This window comes from Ammodytes marinus, assembly GCF_949987685.1.
Source record: "Ammodytes marinus genome assembly, chromosome: 17".
In the NCBI taxonomy this organism is placed as follows: domain Eukaryota; kingdom Metazoa; phylum Chordata; class Actinopteri; order Uranoscopiformes; family Ammodytidae; genus Ammodytes; species Ammodytes marinus.
In genome coordinates this window covers 6,958,589-6,971,088 of record NC_137221.1, presented here as the reverse complement: position 1 = coordinate 6,971,088, position 12,500 = coordinate 6,958,589, and the positions used below count along the sequence as shown (strand labels likewise).

Genomic DNA, 12,500 nt, shown 5'->3' with positions numbered 1-12,500 from the left:
TCTATGGGTCGTATTGTTGTTCGGCTATGCAGTGAGTCATCCACCACGAGTGTTCACCTCGTGCCAACAACACCCACCAGCAACGGCTGTCCTTTGATGGGAGCCCTCACCGCCCACATATAGAAAAGGTTTGTCGTGGCTATAAGGCAGTTTTCAAATCACTAGATAGGCCTAAAGTGTGGATGCTGTCATTCTGAAAGCCTATTTGAATTTGGACAAGTTTTGCCAAATAGAAACCTGTCAAAAATATGAATTCATGTCATCAGTCAACATAGTAAAATGTTTTTTTTTTTAATGGTTTCATCATAATACAAAGAATGACTATTCTGTAGGCTATCTTGTTTTAGATTACATACCAAAGGTGAAGATAGTTGTTTCTGTTTGCTATTATTGTGAGCTTTCCATCATTTGGGAGTGAGCCAGACTCATTTTGTAATTATGTTCTAATCTTTTATTATTTTACTATATTACATGTTTAACCGTTCAACAAATACATTCTGAACTTCCTGTGGCCATCTTTGGTACGTTACTGCCCCCTGCTGGGCGTCCTAACCTTAAACCGAATGCCTTGAAAACATCACCAAAAAAATATCTATATTCTATATAATAACGCAATTTTTCTTATATAAATTTATTCTGCAATGTTTTAATAAAATATATTAGCTCATACTTTTTTAAACTTTTATTTTCAAAGTTTCCAACAGAACAAAAATAGCATTGCAACAATATCCATTAGAAATGAGACTTGAAGAAAACTGAAAAAAAAAAAAAAAAAAACATAGAAGCCCTACAATACTTCACCACTATACAGACTATCATGGTATTTTTCAAGCTGTGTGCGGTGCCAAGTCATCTCTGTGTACAACAATAATCAAAATAAAACATTAACTCAATGAACATTTCCTTTTAAAACCATCTCTTTGGCTAGAAAACACCAACATGATGATATTCTGGAACAGGTTATACATTATGTCCTAATGTCCACCTCCCACGCTTTAGCTGCCATCCTTTGTCTTTAAGCAAACCAATGAATTCACCAAACTGCAAAGCACACGTGAAAAAACACACTACCGTAGTGTTTATGCAACCTCCAGTTCTACCCCTCAACCCTGTTGAGAGATAGACTGAAACACATGACAGAGGCTATAAGTTTATATTATTAACACTCGCCTTCTCAGGAACCTTCGCAAGATAATTTTTCCTCACAGTACTTGGTGCAGGCAGAGCCATTTTGAATTTCTCTCTGACGATTTCATATGCCCTTGGAGAGTCCTCGAACAGAGTGGCAGAGAATCGACGTAACTTCTCAGAAAACAACCTAGTTTTCCTTGCCATTCCCTTGAAGATTTCCAGAGGGATAGCGTCACCGTTGTTTACAAGCGATGTGTAAATGTCGGCGCACTGATTTGAAATCATGAGTTTCTTCTTCAGCAATTTGACTTCTTGTTCCAAGCCTGTCAGTAGAGGTTTTAGTCTCTGTATGGACTTGTTTCGCGACCTCAGCTGTCGGCGAGCAGTAAAAACCCGGTCCTTCAGTTTCTCACATTTGCTTTTCATTGATACTGGAGACTCGGTCATAACGTAGTTGTGGTCACTGACGCGGGTAAAAGGTTCCTCCGACAATGGGCAACAATGATCTGATGGTTTTCCACCAGGGTTTTCTGCTTGAATCGTGCGATCCACGTCAACATTAGCGCACATGTTGACCGTCACAGCAGTGTCATGTTGTTGGTCAGCCTGTTCCAGTGTGCTTTCTGTATCCGTGTCAACAGTCTGCGTGCTCTTGTGTGAATATCTTTTCCTTGGTTTTGGTTCGAAGCGCGTGTGGTAGAAGATTGTAGGCACAGCCGTTTTCTTAAGTTTCCGTGACTTTCCCTAATAAATAAAGAAGTGTAAGTAAGGAGTGGGTTTTTCATGGAAGACCAAAGAAAGAAGTTCACTTTGTACTTTAATGTGTTCATTTGAACAATAATCAGTTCATTAGTTTTGCTATTAAAAGTAATATTAATACCAATATTTAATTTGTGTAAAATCTTTGTAACACTGTTTTAATCCTTCTTGGTTGGCTCTAAAAATGTAGTTATTGTCAATCTATAATTAAAGGTTAAAAGGGAAACATTTAAAATAGTGTCATGTTGCTTTAATATTTCTGGCATTAAGAGTGAAGGTGGGGTAAGCGATTGTGGAGAATGTTTGTTGACAAATCACTTATTGTCAAAATCAGTGAATATCTCTACTCACAATCTGCTAACTGTCCTTACTGCTGGTGTCTGGTGTCAAACAGCCTAGGCTTTGTAAACTGATATGTAAACAAAGAGAATGTTTGTTTATATTCCCTTTGTTTACAGACACCAGATTTTTTCAGTGCACACAGTAAGGACAGGTAGCAGATTGCAGAATCGCTTACCCCACCTTTGACATCAAAAAGTAAGCTGTTCCCTACTGGAGTATTTATAACATTATGTGATGTATTTTTCCTTACCAGGGGGATAGTGGTGAAACAGTCACGCTCGAAATGTTCGCTGCACAGTCGAGACGACTTGTTGGGCTTCCAGTGCCGTTGTCTCCTCATGTTGTTCAACCATTGCTTCAGCCGGCGTCGATCCTTTATAGGAAATCTTTTGACAGACAAATATGTATTTACACTCACACACTCATTGCATTATTATTGCTTTAAACATTGCTCTCACAATTCAGAGGAAAACAATTTCTTGACCAGTCAAATACATGCGTCTCTGTAATTTGTTAAGTTAAAAATGTGTTATTAATAATTCAAATACCGGTTGTGGCTTTTACCCGCCAATAAACAAAAAGAAGAAGAAGAATGCTGGGTTTATATGACTTGAGACCTTTATAGGTCCATGCTTGAGACCTTCTTGAAGTAGGATCTCCGACTTTTAGCGACATTTCTGTTATGTTTTTAAAATAATTCTTGACCGCATAATAATAAACACAAATAATTAATTAATACAACTTTACTCACACAAAAAACTGGAGACCTGAATTCTTCCTATGTCTGTTCGTGCAGTTAATAGCAGTGCAACCACCCATTGTCACGTTACTCAAACACACCACAAGCACATCAAAAGGTCAAGTTTAGCGACTCTATCTGATGTATAGTTTATGGAGTTAATGTCCTCCTCTGGGCCTAGCTAGCTGATAGCTGTTGTGCTAGCTGTTTTGCTAGCTGCATGCAGCTGCATGAAGCCATGCGGAAGTGCTAAAAAAAAAAGACTTCTTCTTCTCTTATTTTTCAGCGGTTGGCAAGAATGTTTTGGCGCATTACCGCCACCAACTGGTAGCCTATGCAGTGTGGATCAAATGACAACTTAATAACTAATATCAACCCTTTATTTACATTTTTTTTTCTTTTTACATGTTTAGACAAAATACAAACAACACAAAGAACAATTCTGGAGAATGCATGTTGTCAAAATTAATTGTCAAAATCAGTAAATATCTCCTCATGATTCTCTACCTGTCCGTGGACTCTGTACATACAAAGGCATGTTGCCCCATTTGTTTACATACTCTGTTTACATACCAGGTTACAGAGCCTAGGCAGTGTGTTAACACCAGATTTTTTTTTCAGCGCACACACAGTACGGATCATGAGGAGATATCCACTGATGAAAACTTTGAGAAAAATATATTTTGACAACAAGCATTTTCCAGAATCACCTTTAAATGTCCTTTTATTGTCCACAGATATTCACAGTGAAGTGATTTTCTCAAATCAGCTGCAGACCCACAATAAGGTTGTCCATATTATACTTATCCATTACAGAAGGCTTAATACAACAAATGATGCTGTGTTGTTAGTTGTATGTGTGTATCTTTGGCGCTCCGTGCTGGAGCTTCAGAGAAGTTATCACACTGTCCAACTCCTCCATGAAGCCCTCGTCCACAGACTCACTGTCCCCCTCCTCGCCTGCAGCCTCCGTGGGCAGGAACACGTGCAGCTGAGGGCGAGATGGACCCACGGCCGCACCCATAGCCGAGCGCTGACTGCAGTTTGGAAAACAAGGCGTCCCGACGACAGACAGAGGCTCTCCCTGTGAGGAGGGGCTCCGAGGAGGTCTGAGGTCACTGCTGGGCGTCCTAACCTGAAACCAACTGCCTTGAAAACATCAACAACAAAAAAATCGACATTCTATAATAGCATCATTTTCTTATATAAATGAATTCTGCAATGTCTTAATAAACTATTGGCGTATACTTTTTAAAACTTTTATTTTCAAAGTTTCCAACAGAACAAAAATAGCATTGCAACAATATCCATTAGAAATGAGACTTGAAGAAAACTGAAAAAACAAAAACATAGAAGCCCTACAATACTTCTCCACTGTACAGACTATCATGGTATTTTTCAAGCTGTGTGCTGTGCCAAGTCATCTCTGTCTACAAAAATAATCAATATAAAACAATAATTCAATGAACATTTCCTTTTAAAACCATCTCTTTGGCTAGAAAACACCAACATGATGATATTCTGGAACAGGTTATACATTATGTCCCAATTAGGGTTGCAACTAACGATTATTTTGATAATCGATTAATCTGTCGATTATTTTCTCGATTAATCGATTATTAATTGATTAGTGTTTTGGTCTGTAAAATGTCAGAAAATGGTGAAAAATTTTCATAAATTTTCCAAAGCCCATGTTGACGTCCTCAAATGTATTGTTATGTCCAAAACACACAGATATTTCAGTTTACTGTCATAATAGGATTAAAGAAACCAGAAAATAATCACATTTGAGAAGCTGAAATCAGAGAATTTGGAAAAAATTTATTAAAAAAATCACTCAAAATGATTAATAGATTATCAAAATAATTGGCAATTATTTTAATAATCGATTCGTCGATTAATCGTTGCAGCTCTAGTCATAATGTCCACCTCCCACGCTTTAGCTGCCATCCTTTGTCTTTAAGCATACCACTGAATTCACCAAACTGCAAAGCACACGTGAAAAAACACACTAGTGTTTATGCAACCTCCAATTCTACCCCTCAACCCTGTTGAGAGATAGACTGAAACACATGACAGAGGCTATAAGTTTATATTATTAACACTCGCCTTCTCAGGAACCTTCGCAAGATAATTTCTCCTCACAGCACTTGGTGCAGGCAGAGCCATTTTGAATTTCTCTCTGACGATTTCATATGCCCTTGGAGAGTCCTCGAACAGAGTGGCAGAGAATCGACGTAACTTCTCAGAAAACAACCTAGTTTTCCTTGCCATTCCCTTGAAGATTTCTAGAGGAATAGCGTCACCGTTGTTTACAAGCGATGTGTAAATGTCGGCGCACTGATTTGAAATCATGAGTCTCTTCTTCAGCAATTTGACTTCTTGTTTCAAGCCTGTCAGTAGAGGTTTTAGTCTCTGCATGGACTTGTCTCGCGACCTCAGCTGTCGGCGAGCAGTAAAAACCCGGTCCTTCAGTTTCTCACATTTGCTTTTCATTGATGCTGGAGACTCGGTCATAACGTAGTTGTGGTCACTGACGCGGGTAAAAGGTTCCTCCGACAATGGGCAACAATGATCTGATGGTTTTCCACCAGGGTTTTCTGCTTGAATCGTGCGATCCACGTCAACATTAGCGCACATGTTGACCGTCACAGCAGTGTCATGTTGTTGGTCAGCCTGTTCCAGTGTGCTTTCTGTATCCGTGGCAATAGTCTGTGTGCTCTTGTGTGAATATCGCTTCCTAGGTTTTGGTTTGAAGCGCGTGTGGTAGAAGATTGTAGGCACAGCCGTTTTCTTAAGTCTCCGTGACTGTCCCTAATAAATAAAGAAGTGTAAGTAAGGAGTGGGTTTTTCATGGAAGACCAAAGAAAGAAGTTCACTTTGTACTTTAATGTATTCATTTGAACAATAATCAGTCAATTACTTTTGCTATTAAAAATAGGCTGTATTTAATTTGTGTAAAATCTTTGTAACACTGTTTTAATCCTTCTTGGTTGGCTCTAAAAATGTAGTTATTGTTAATCTATGATTAAAGGTTAAAAACGGAAACATTTCAAATATTGGCATGTTGCTTTAATATTTCTGGCATTATAGCTATTCCAGTTTAAAAGGTGGGGTAAGCGAATGTGGAGAATGTTTGTTGACAAATCACTTATTGTCAAAATCAGTGAATATCTCTACTCACAATCTGCTAACTGTCCTTACTGCTGGTGTCTGGTGTCAAACAGCCTAGGCTTTGTAAACTGATATGTAAACAAAGAGAATGTTTGTTTATATTCCCTTTGTTTACGGACACCAGATTGTTTCAGTGCACACAGTAAGGACAGGTAGCAGATTGCAGAATCGCTTACCCCACCCTTGACATCAAAAAGTAAGCTGTTCCCTACTGGAGTATTTATAAGATTATGTGATGTATTTTTCCTTACCAGGGGGACAGTGGTGAAACAGTCACGCTCGAAATGTTCGCTGCACAGTCGATCACACTTGTAGGGCGTCCAGTTACATCTCCTCATGTTGTTCTCCCATTGCTTCAGCCGGTGTGGATCATTGAGAGGAAATCTTTTGACAGACAAATATTTATTTAAACTCAAGATGTCATAGATTTTATAACGGTAACTGGATTGTTTCTTTATAGGCCCATAAGTGTTCCTATGGACATTGGATAATGGGAGTATATTTGGTGGGAGGCACCACTGTGCCGTAAAGGCATCCAGTCTGCCGAAAATCAAAAGAAGAAGAAGATGAGCGTCTTGCCAATGCTAACGAAATGCTGAATGCTGGCTTGTGACCATAGGCTTGTGACTCGAGACCATTGTATACAAGCCTGATAACTTCTTGAAGTAGGATCTCCGACTTTAAGCGACATTTCTGTTATTTTTTTAAAAGCAGGTAAAATAATTCTTGGCCGCATAATAATAAACACAAATAATTAATTAATACAACTTTACTCACCGAAAAAACTGGAGACCTGAATTCTTACTATGTCTGTTCTTGCAGTTAACAGCAGTGCAACCCATTGTCACGTTACTCAAACACAACACAAGCACATCAAAAGGTCAAGTTTAGCGACTCTATCTGATGTATAGTTTATGGAGTTAATGTCCTCCTCTGTGCCAAGCTAGCTGATTTATTATACTATCTATGGCTGATAGCTGTTGTGCTAGCTCAGTGCTAGCTGCATGAAGCCTATGCGGAAGTAGCCTACTAAAAAAACTTCTTCTTCTCTTATTTTTCGGCGGTTGGCAAGAAAGTTTTGGTGCATTACCGCCGCCAACTGGTAGCCTATGCAGTGTGGATCAAATAACAACTTAATAATAACTAATATTAACTCTTTATTTAAAGTATTTTTGTACATGTTTAGACAAAATACAAGCAACACAAACAACACAGTGTGTGGCTCCCCAGACGAGTATATTCAGGATTCCGTGTGTTAAAGGTGCAGTCCGCGATTCTGGAGAATGCATTATGTCAAAATGAATTGTTGTCAAAATCAGTAAATATCCCCTCATGATCCTCTACCTGTCCGTACTGTGTGCGCTGAAGAAAAATCTGGTATTAATACACATCCTAGGCTCTGTATACACATGCATGTTGCCCCATTTGTTTACATACTCTGTTTACATACCAGGTTACAGAGCCTAGGCAGTGTGTTAACACCAGATTTTTATTTCAGCGCACACACAGTACGGATCATGAGGAGATATCCACTGATGAAAACTTTGAGAAAAATATATTTTGACAACAAGCATTTTCCAGAATCACTGACTCCACCTTTAAATGTCCTTTTATTGTCCACAGATATTCACAGTGAAGTGAACCTCAAATCAGCTGCAGACCCACAATAAGGTTGTCCATATTATACTTATCCATTACAGAAGGCTTAATACAACAAATGATGCTGTGTTGTTAGTTGTATGTGTGTATCTTTGGCGCTCCGTGCTGGAGCTTCAGAGAAGTTATCACACTGTCCAACTCCTCCATGAAGCCCTCGTCCACAGACTCACTGTCCCCCTCCTCGCCTGCAGCCTCCGTGGGCAGGAACACGTGCAGCTGAGGGCGAGATGGACCCACGGCCGCACCCATAGCCGAGCGCTGACTGCAGTTTGGAAAACAAGGCGTCCCGACGACAGACAGAGGCTCTCCCTGTGAGGAGGGGTCCCGAGGAGGTCTGAGGTCAATCTGGTGCGTCTTGTGTGTTTGCGGCCTCGCTGTACACAAAGCATAAATGTATATTCAGAATGTAGGTGTGCGTAATCAGTTTTATAACAATTTTGGGAAAACAATTGGGCTGCTGAGTTTAAGGGGGTTGTAAAGTACTGTATACTGTTGATTTTTAACCTGCATTTTCCAATTCAGTTTTATTTATTGTTTTCCATAATATTCTGCCCCTGACCCCTGGAAACTCTGTGTAGGGCTATTAATATATGGACAAATATTACACTGTCTCAATTCAGAATCCAATCTATAACCTTCTACAGTGTATTTGTGAGTCAGATAAAAACCATACCCCGTCTAGGCTTGGAGCTGGGCTGGATGGGTTGGGAGAAGTGGATAAAGGCTGTTTTATTCTGGGTCGGGCCGGTCCCGGATGGGTGGCAGCTCTTGCAGGGGAACGGGACTGAGGACTTTGAATATGGAGGAGGAGGAGGGGGTGGTGGAGGGGGCGGTCGCTGCTTCTGTAAAACACTGAGGCCACGGCTGCCGGAGAATCCCTCCAATGGGACGTTTGCATTCGGGGTGAAGAGGGACGGCTCACTGAGGCTGTGCAGTGAGAAGAGTTAGACAGACAGATATTTAGGATTTGAAAGAAAAATTATTTTGAGTGTCATGTTACAGTTTTTCTTTAATTGTTTGAAGGCATTTGTCCATTCTGAATTGAAGTTTTCCAAAAGGTTGACATATAGGACTACAGTTAAGTTACGTTAAGTTTATTTGTCAATTTACACAAAGTACATCGAAATTCGTCACCACACTTCGGAGGGGGTCAGGGCGCAGGGTCAGCCATAGTACAGCGCCCCTGGAGCAGTTCGGGGTTAAGTGTCTTGCTCAAGGACACAATGGTAGAGATGATGGGCACCGTAGATGTAATAGCAGCCACCACTAGTTTAACAAATAACAACGTCCTGTCCGGTGCAGTGAAACTCTGTGTACAAACTCTCATTAAAACACATCAAATAGATAGTGAAATACTGGACTCTGGAATAGTCGGACTCTGGACCACAGTGATGGACGTGCTGACTCCCTCTTCCTCCTCATTTGAGTGAGTGGAGGCCAACAGACAGAGAGCAGTGTGTGTGTGTGTGTGTGTGTGTTTAAAAGCTTAAAGTGTGTTTGTGTGTGAACTTCACTCAGGTTTCTCCCTCCTCTGAGTGAGTCTGTGCTGCATCACGTGATGGATCAACTTCCACCACACCTGAGATTTATAACACACTGGGCTCCAGTACTCAACTTAAAACGTGTGTGTGTGTGTGTGTGTGTGTGTGTGTGTGTGTGTGTGTGTGTGTGTGTGTGTGTGTGTGTGTGTGTAAAGAGGCTACCCCTCTACACACATGGAGGTCCCAGAGACTAAGTTTTAAGTTTTGAGACGAGAGACACTGCATGTAAGGTCAACTCAACTGTTATACTTACAGATATTATATCATGAAACTTTGCCAGTTGATTACTTAAATGTTTTATTTTTTTTATTGCAGATTTTTTTTGTTGCAAATATACAAAGTTGGCAATATCCAACTAATTATTTGCATTTGTATTTCTCTACCAAAAATGTGGATGTTGGATAAAGTCAGATTTCAAATGATAAGAATGAATGAATGATAAGTTTAGTTTATGTAACCTAAGTGCTTTAGAAGGTGAGATTTTTGGTTCAGTTTGTTGAAAAAAAAAAACTTCTGTTGAGATATAGGCCTTTAAAGATGGTTGTATGTAGGATAAAGATAACCTACAGACACAAATAGACAAGGTTAAATTAAAATTATCACCTAAATGTACAGTTCTGACCTTTTATTGATAGAAGACATGTTATGGAAGCAAATAAAACAAAACTATCCAAATTGACCAGTTCTTGAAAAAACAATGTTTTTTCGTCGCCTAAAGTCTTAAAAAATGTTTACCTGAGACGAGCCATGCTGCTTTTCCTATGCGGTCCTTTGGGCGCAGAGACCAGCGAGGGCAGCCGGAGAGGGGCCCGGGCGGTCCGTCCCGCTGCGGGCGGGGGGAGCACGGAGCTGGGGAGGTGAAAGTGCGTCTGAACCAAAGATCTGCTGGTCCGGACGGCTCGCTGGTGCCACGGGACATCCAGGTCCAAAGATCCAGCGGTGCCAGTTCCACTCATCTGGTCTCAAATACAGTGTCTCAACTGGGGGAGAAATGTAGCCTACCTGAATCCACTCTCTGATGGTTTAACAAACTGGTCTCTCTTGAAAATGGGACCATGTGTCTGTGAGATTACCTGTAGGCCTATAGGCTACAATAAGATAAATGTAGGCCTACATATAAATAAATAAAAGAAACTACATGTGTTTAATGACGATAAATTCACTTAAATGATAGATAAGAAGTTGGCTGAGACCTGTATCTGTCTGTGTCGCAGAGTGCGGGTCGTGCACGGTGTTTGAATGGAGAGGGATGTACCGCTCCACCTGTGGCCAGCGGACGCCATCAATGATGCATGGACATGAAAGATGCATGGTTGGTCTGCAGGTCAGGTGGACTCTTCTCCCTCCCTTTGTCTCTCACTCTCTCCCCATCTATCTCTCTTCTGTCTCCCCCTCTCTCTCTCTATCTCCCCATCTATCTCTTTCTCTCCCTCTCTCCCAGGTCGGCTTACGCAAGGAGCAGGTGGTGAACGCACAGGAAATAAATGTAGCCTACACGACACGAGGAAGTTGGGAAGTTCACATAAAAAACAAACCAAACCACGTGATGTTGGATACTGTCTCACAGCTGCTCAAGAAAACTTCAACTAGGCCTATTAAATATTATGTTTTGTTTTTTTAACATAAGGACGTCTTCTCCACTTTCTTCTCTTTTTCCTGGCTCTTGTATGTTCACCCATAGTACAGGTGGTAACACTTTACAATAAGGTACACAAAAAAAGAGTAGTTACCCTTTTAAAAAGGGTAATTTACCCTTTTAAAAGGTTAGTTTACCTTTCAAAAAAGGTTAGTTTACCTTTCAAAAAAGGTAAACTTTTTAAAAGGTAAACTACCCTTTTTAAAGGGTAAACTGGGTAACTACTCTTTTTTTGTGTACCTTATTGTAAAGTGTTACCGTACAGGTCAGGATTACGGTTTTATTTAACATCAATTTTTGGAAACTTTATTTCCAGTTGAATCATTTGAAAGTGTACTGAAATAACTACTGTAGTTGGATGCTGGGGTAGAATTACTTTAGTCTGAACTATTTAAACCAAAGTAGAAATGTATTTATTTTATTCAACACTTTTTGTTCATATAGCCCATGTTGGATTGTATGCTTCCCTTTTGGTCAAGTGCAATTCTCCACATGCTATGCAGCAAACTAACTTACTTTAAAGATGTACCAACTCAGTATCCCAACCTCAGGTGCTTGTACCTGATACTCTCATCTGATATTAAATCCAATTATGATATCCTTAGTCTGGATTTTTTTCTCAAGTGATTTTATACTTCTGTAGGCATGAAAAGAAAAAATATAACTTAATTTTTTTTAAACACAGATTTTTCAGAGTTTTACACATGTCCACTCGGGTGGACTCCATGCGTTTTGACTTCTCAAATTTGCACTTATTTATTCAACAAAACAGTGAAAAAAATTATATATCGGAAAACTATAAAATGATATATATTTTCAATGCCTGTTCACATATATAAACATATTCCAATACTTCAATCTAATGCAAAAGCGTGGAATACTTTTTTCAATCAATTTTCTATGAAAATAGCAGACAACTTTTTCCTTGGTTCTCCAATTACTCTTTTTCAGGTGTAATTCAGTAGTACAGCCTACTGACTTGTACATCACTTTATCAAAGCTATTTTAATATGAAAATTGGCATCATAGTGACACCAACTGTTTTACACATAATGGAATAATCTGGAAAAAATGATTTTTTTTTTTACACAAATACTTCAAGTTGCATTCTAATAACATAAATCAATTGATTTAAAACCAAAAAGTTACAGCAAAGTAAGCTTTTTCAAGTAAAACACATCTGCAGTCATAGTATTTATTGAAGTCGGTGATGCATGATGTCCAATTTAGTGGACAGGTGATTAAACATAATTTCCTCCCAATGTAAAATCAATAATTGGACATTTTAACAACTATATGACTCCTAAGATGTTACTTGATGTTGCCATATTTTCTTCCCCTGCCAGGCTCTCCTATTTTCGAAGTATTTACAGGATATTCCTGAGCTACACAACTTTTCTGCTCCCTGTCGGCCATCTTGGTTTTGACTAATTGTGGCTGCTCTTACAATGGTTGGCCACTGGTTGGCAATGCATTGGATGACACACAAGAGTCCACTGTAGTGGCTGATATGCAACTA

At 39.6% G+C, this 12,500-nt stretch overlaps 2 protein-coding genes across 2 annotated transcripts; both read right to left on the bottom strand.

Annotated features, from left to right (window-relative positions):
• Positions 1-669: 669 nt before the first annotated feature.
• On the bottom strand, positions 670-3,172 carry LOC307263970 (THAP domain-containing protein 1-like). The gene is made up of 3 exons (XM_080045280.1): positions 2,984-3,172; positions 2,483-2,618; positions 670-1,875 (listed from the first exon to the last, which is right to left on the bottom strand). Exons 1-3 carry the CDS (start codon positions 3,049-3,051, stop codon positions 1,144-1,146), a joined length of 936 nt encoding a protein of 311 aa, XP_079901406.1. The 5' UTR covers positions 3,052-3,172; the 3' UTR covers positions 670-1,143.
• Positions 3,173-4,299: 1,127 nt separating this feature from the next.
• LOC307263971 (THAP domain-containing protein 1-like) lies at positions 4,300-7,142 on the bottom strand. The gene is made up of 3 exons (XM_080045281.1): positions 6,923-7,142; positions 6,397-6,529; positions 4,300-5,785 (listed from the first exon to the last, which is right to left on the bottom strand). The coding sequence occupies exons 1-3, from the start codon at positions 6,985-6,987 to the stop codon at positions 5,054-5,056; spliced, it is 930 nt and encodes a 309-aa protein (XP_079901407.1). The 5' UTR covers positions 6,988-7,142; the 3' UTR covers positions 4,300-5,053.
• Positions 7,143-12,500: the final 5,358 nt, after the last annotated feature.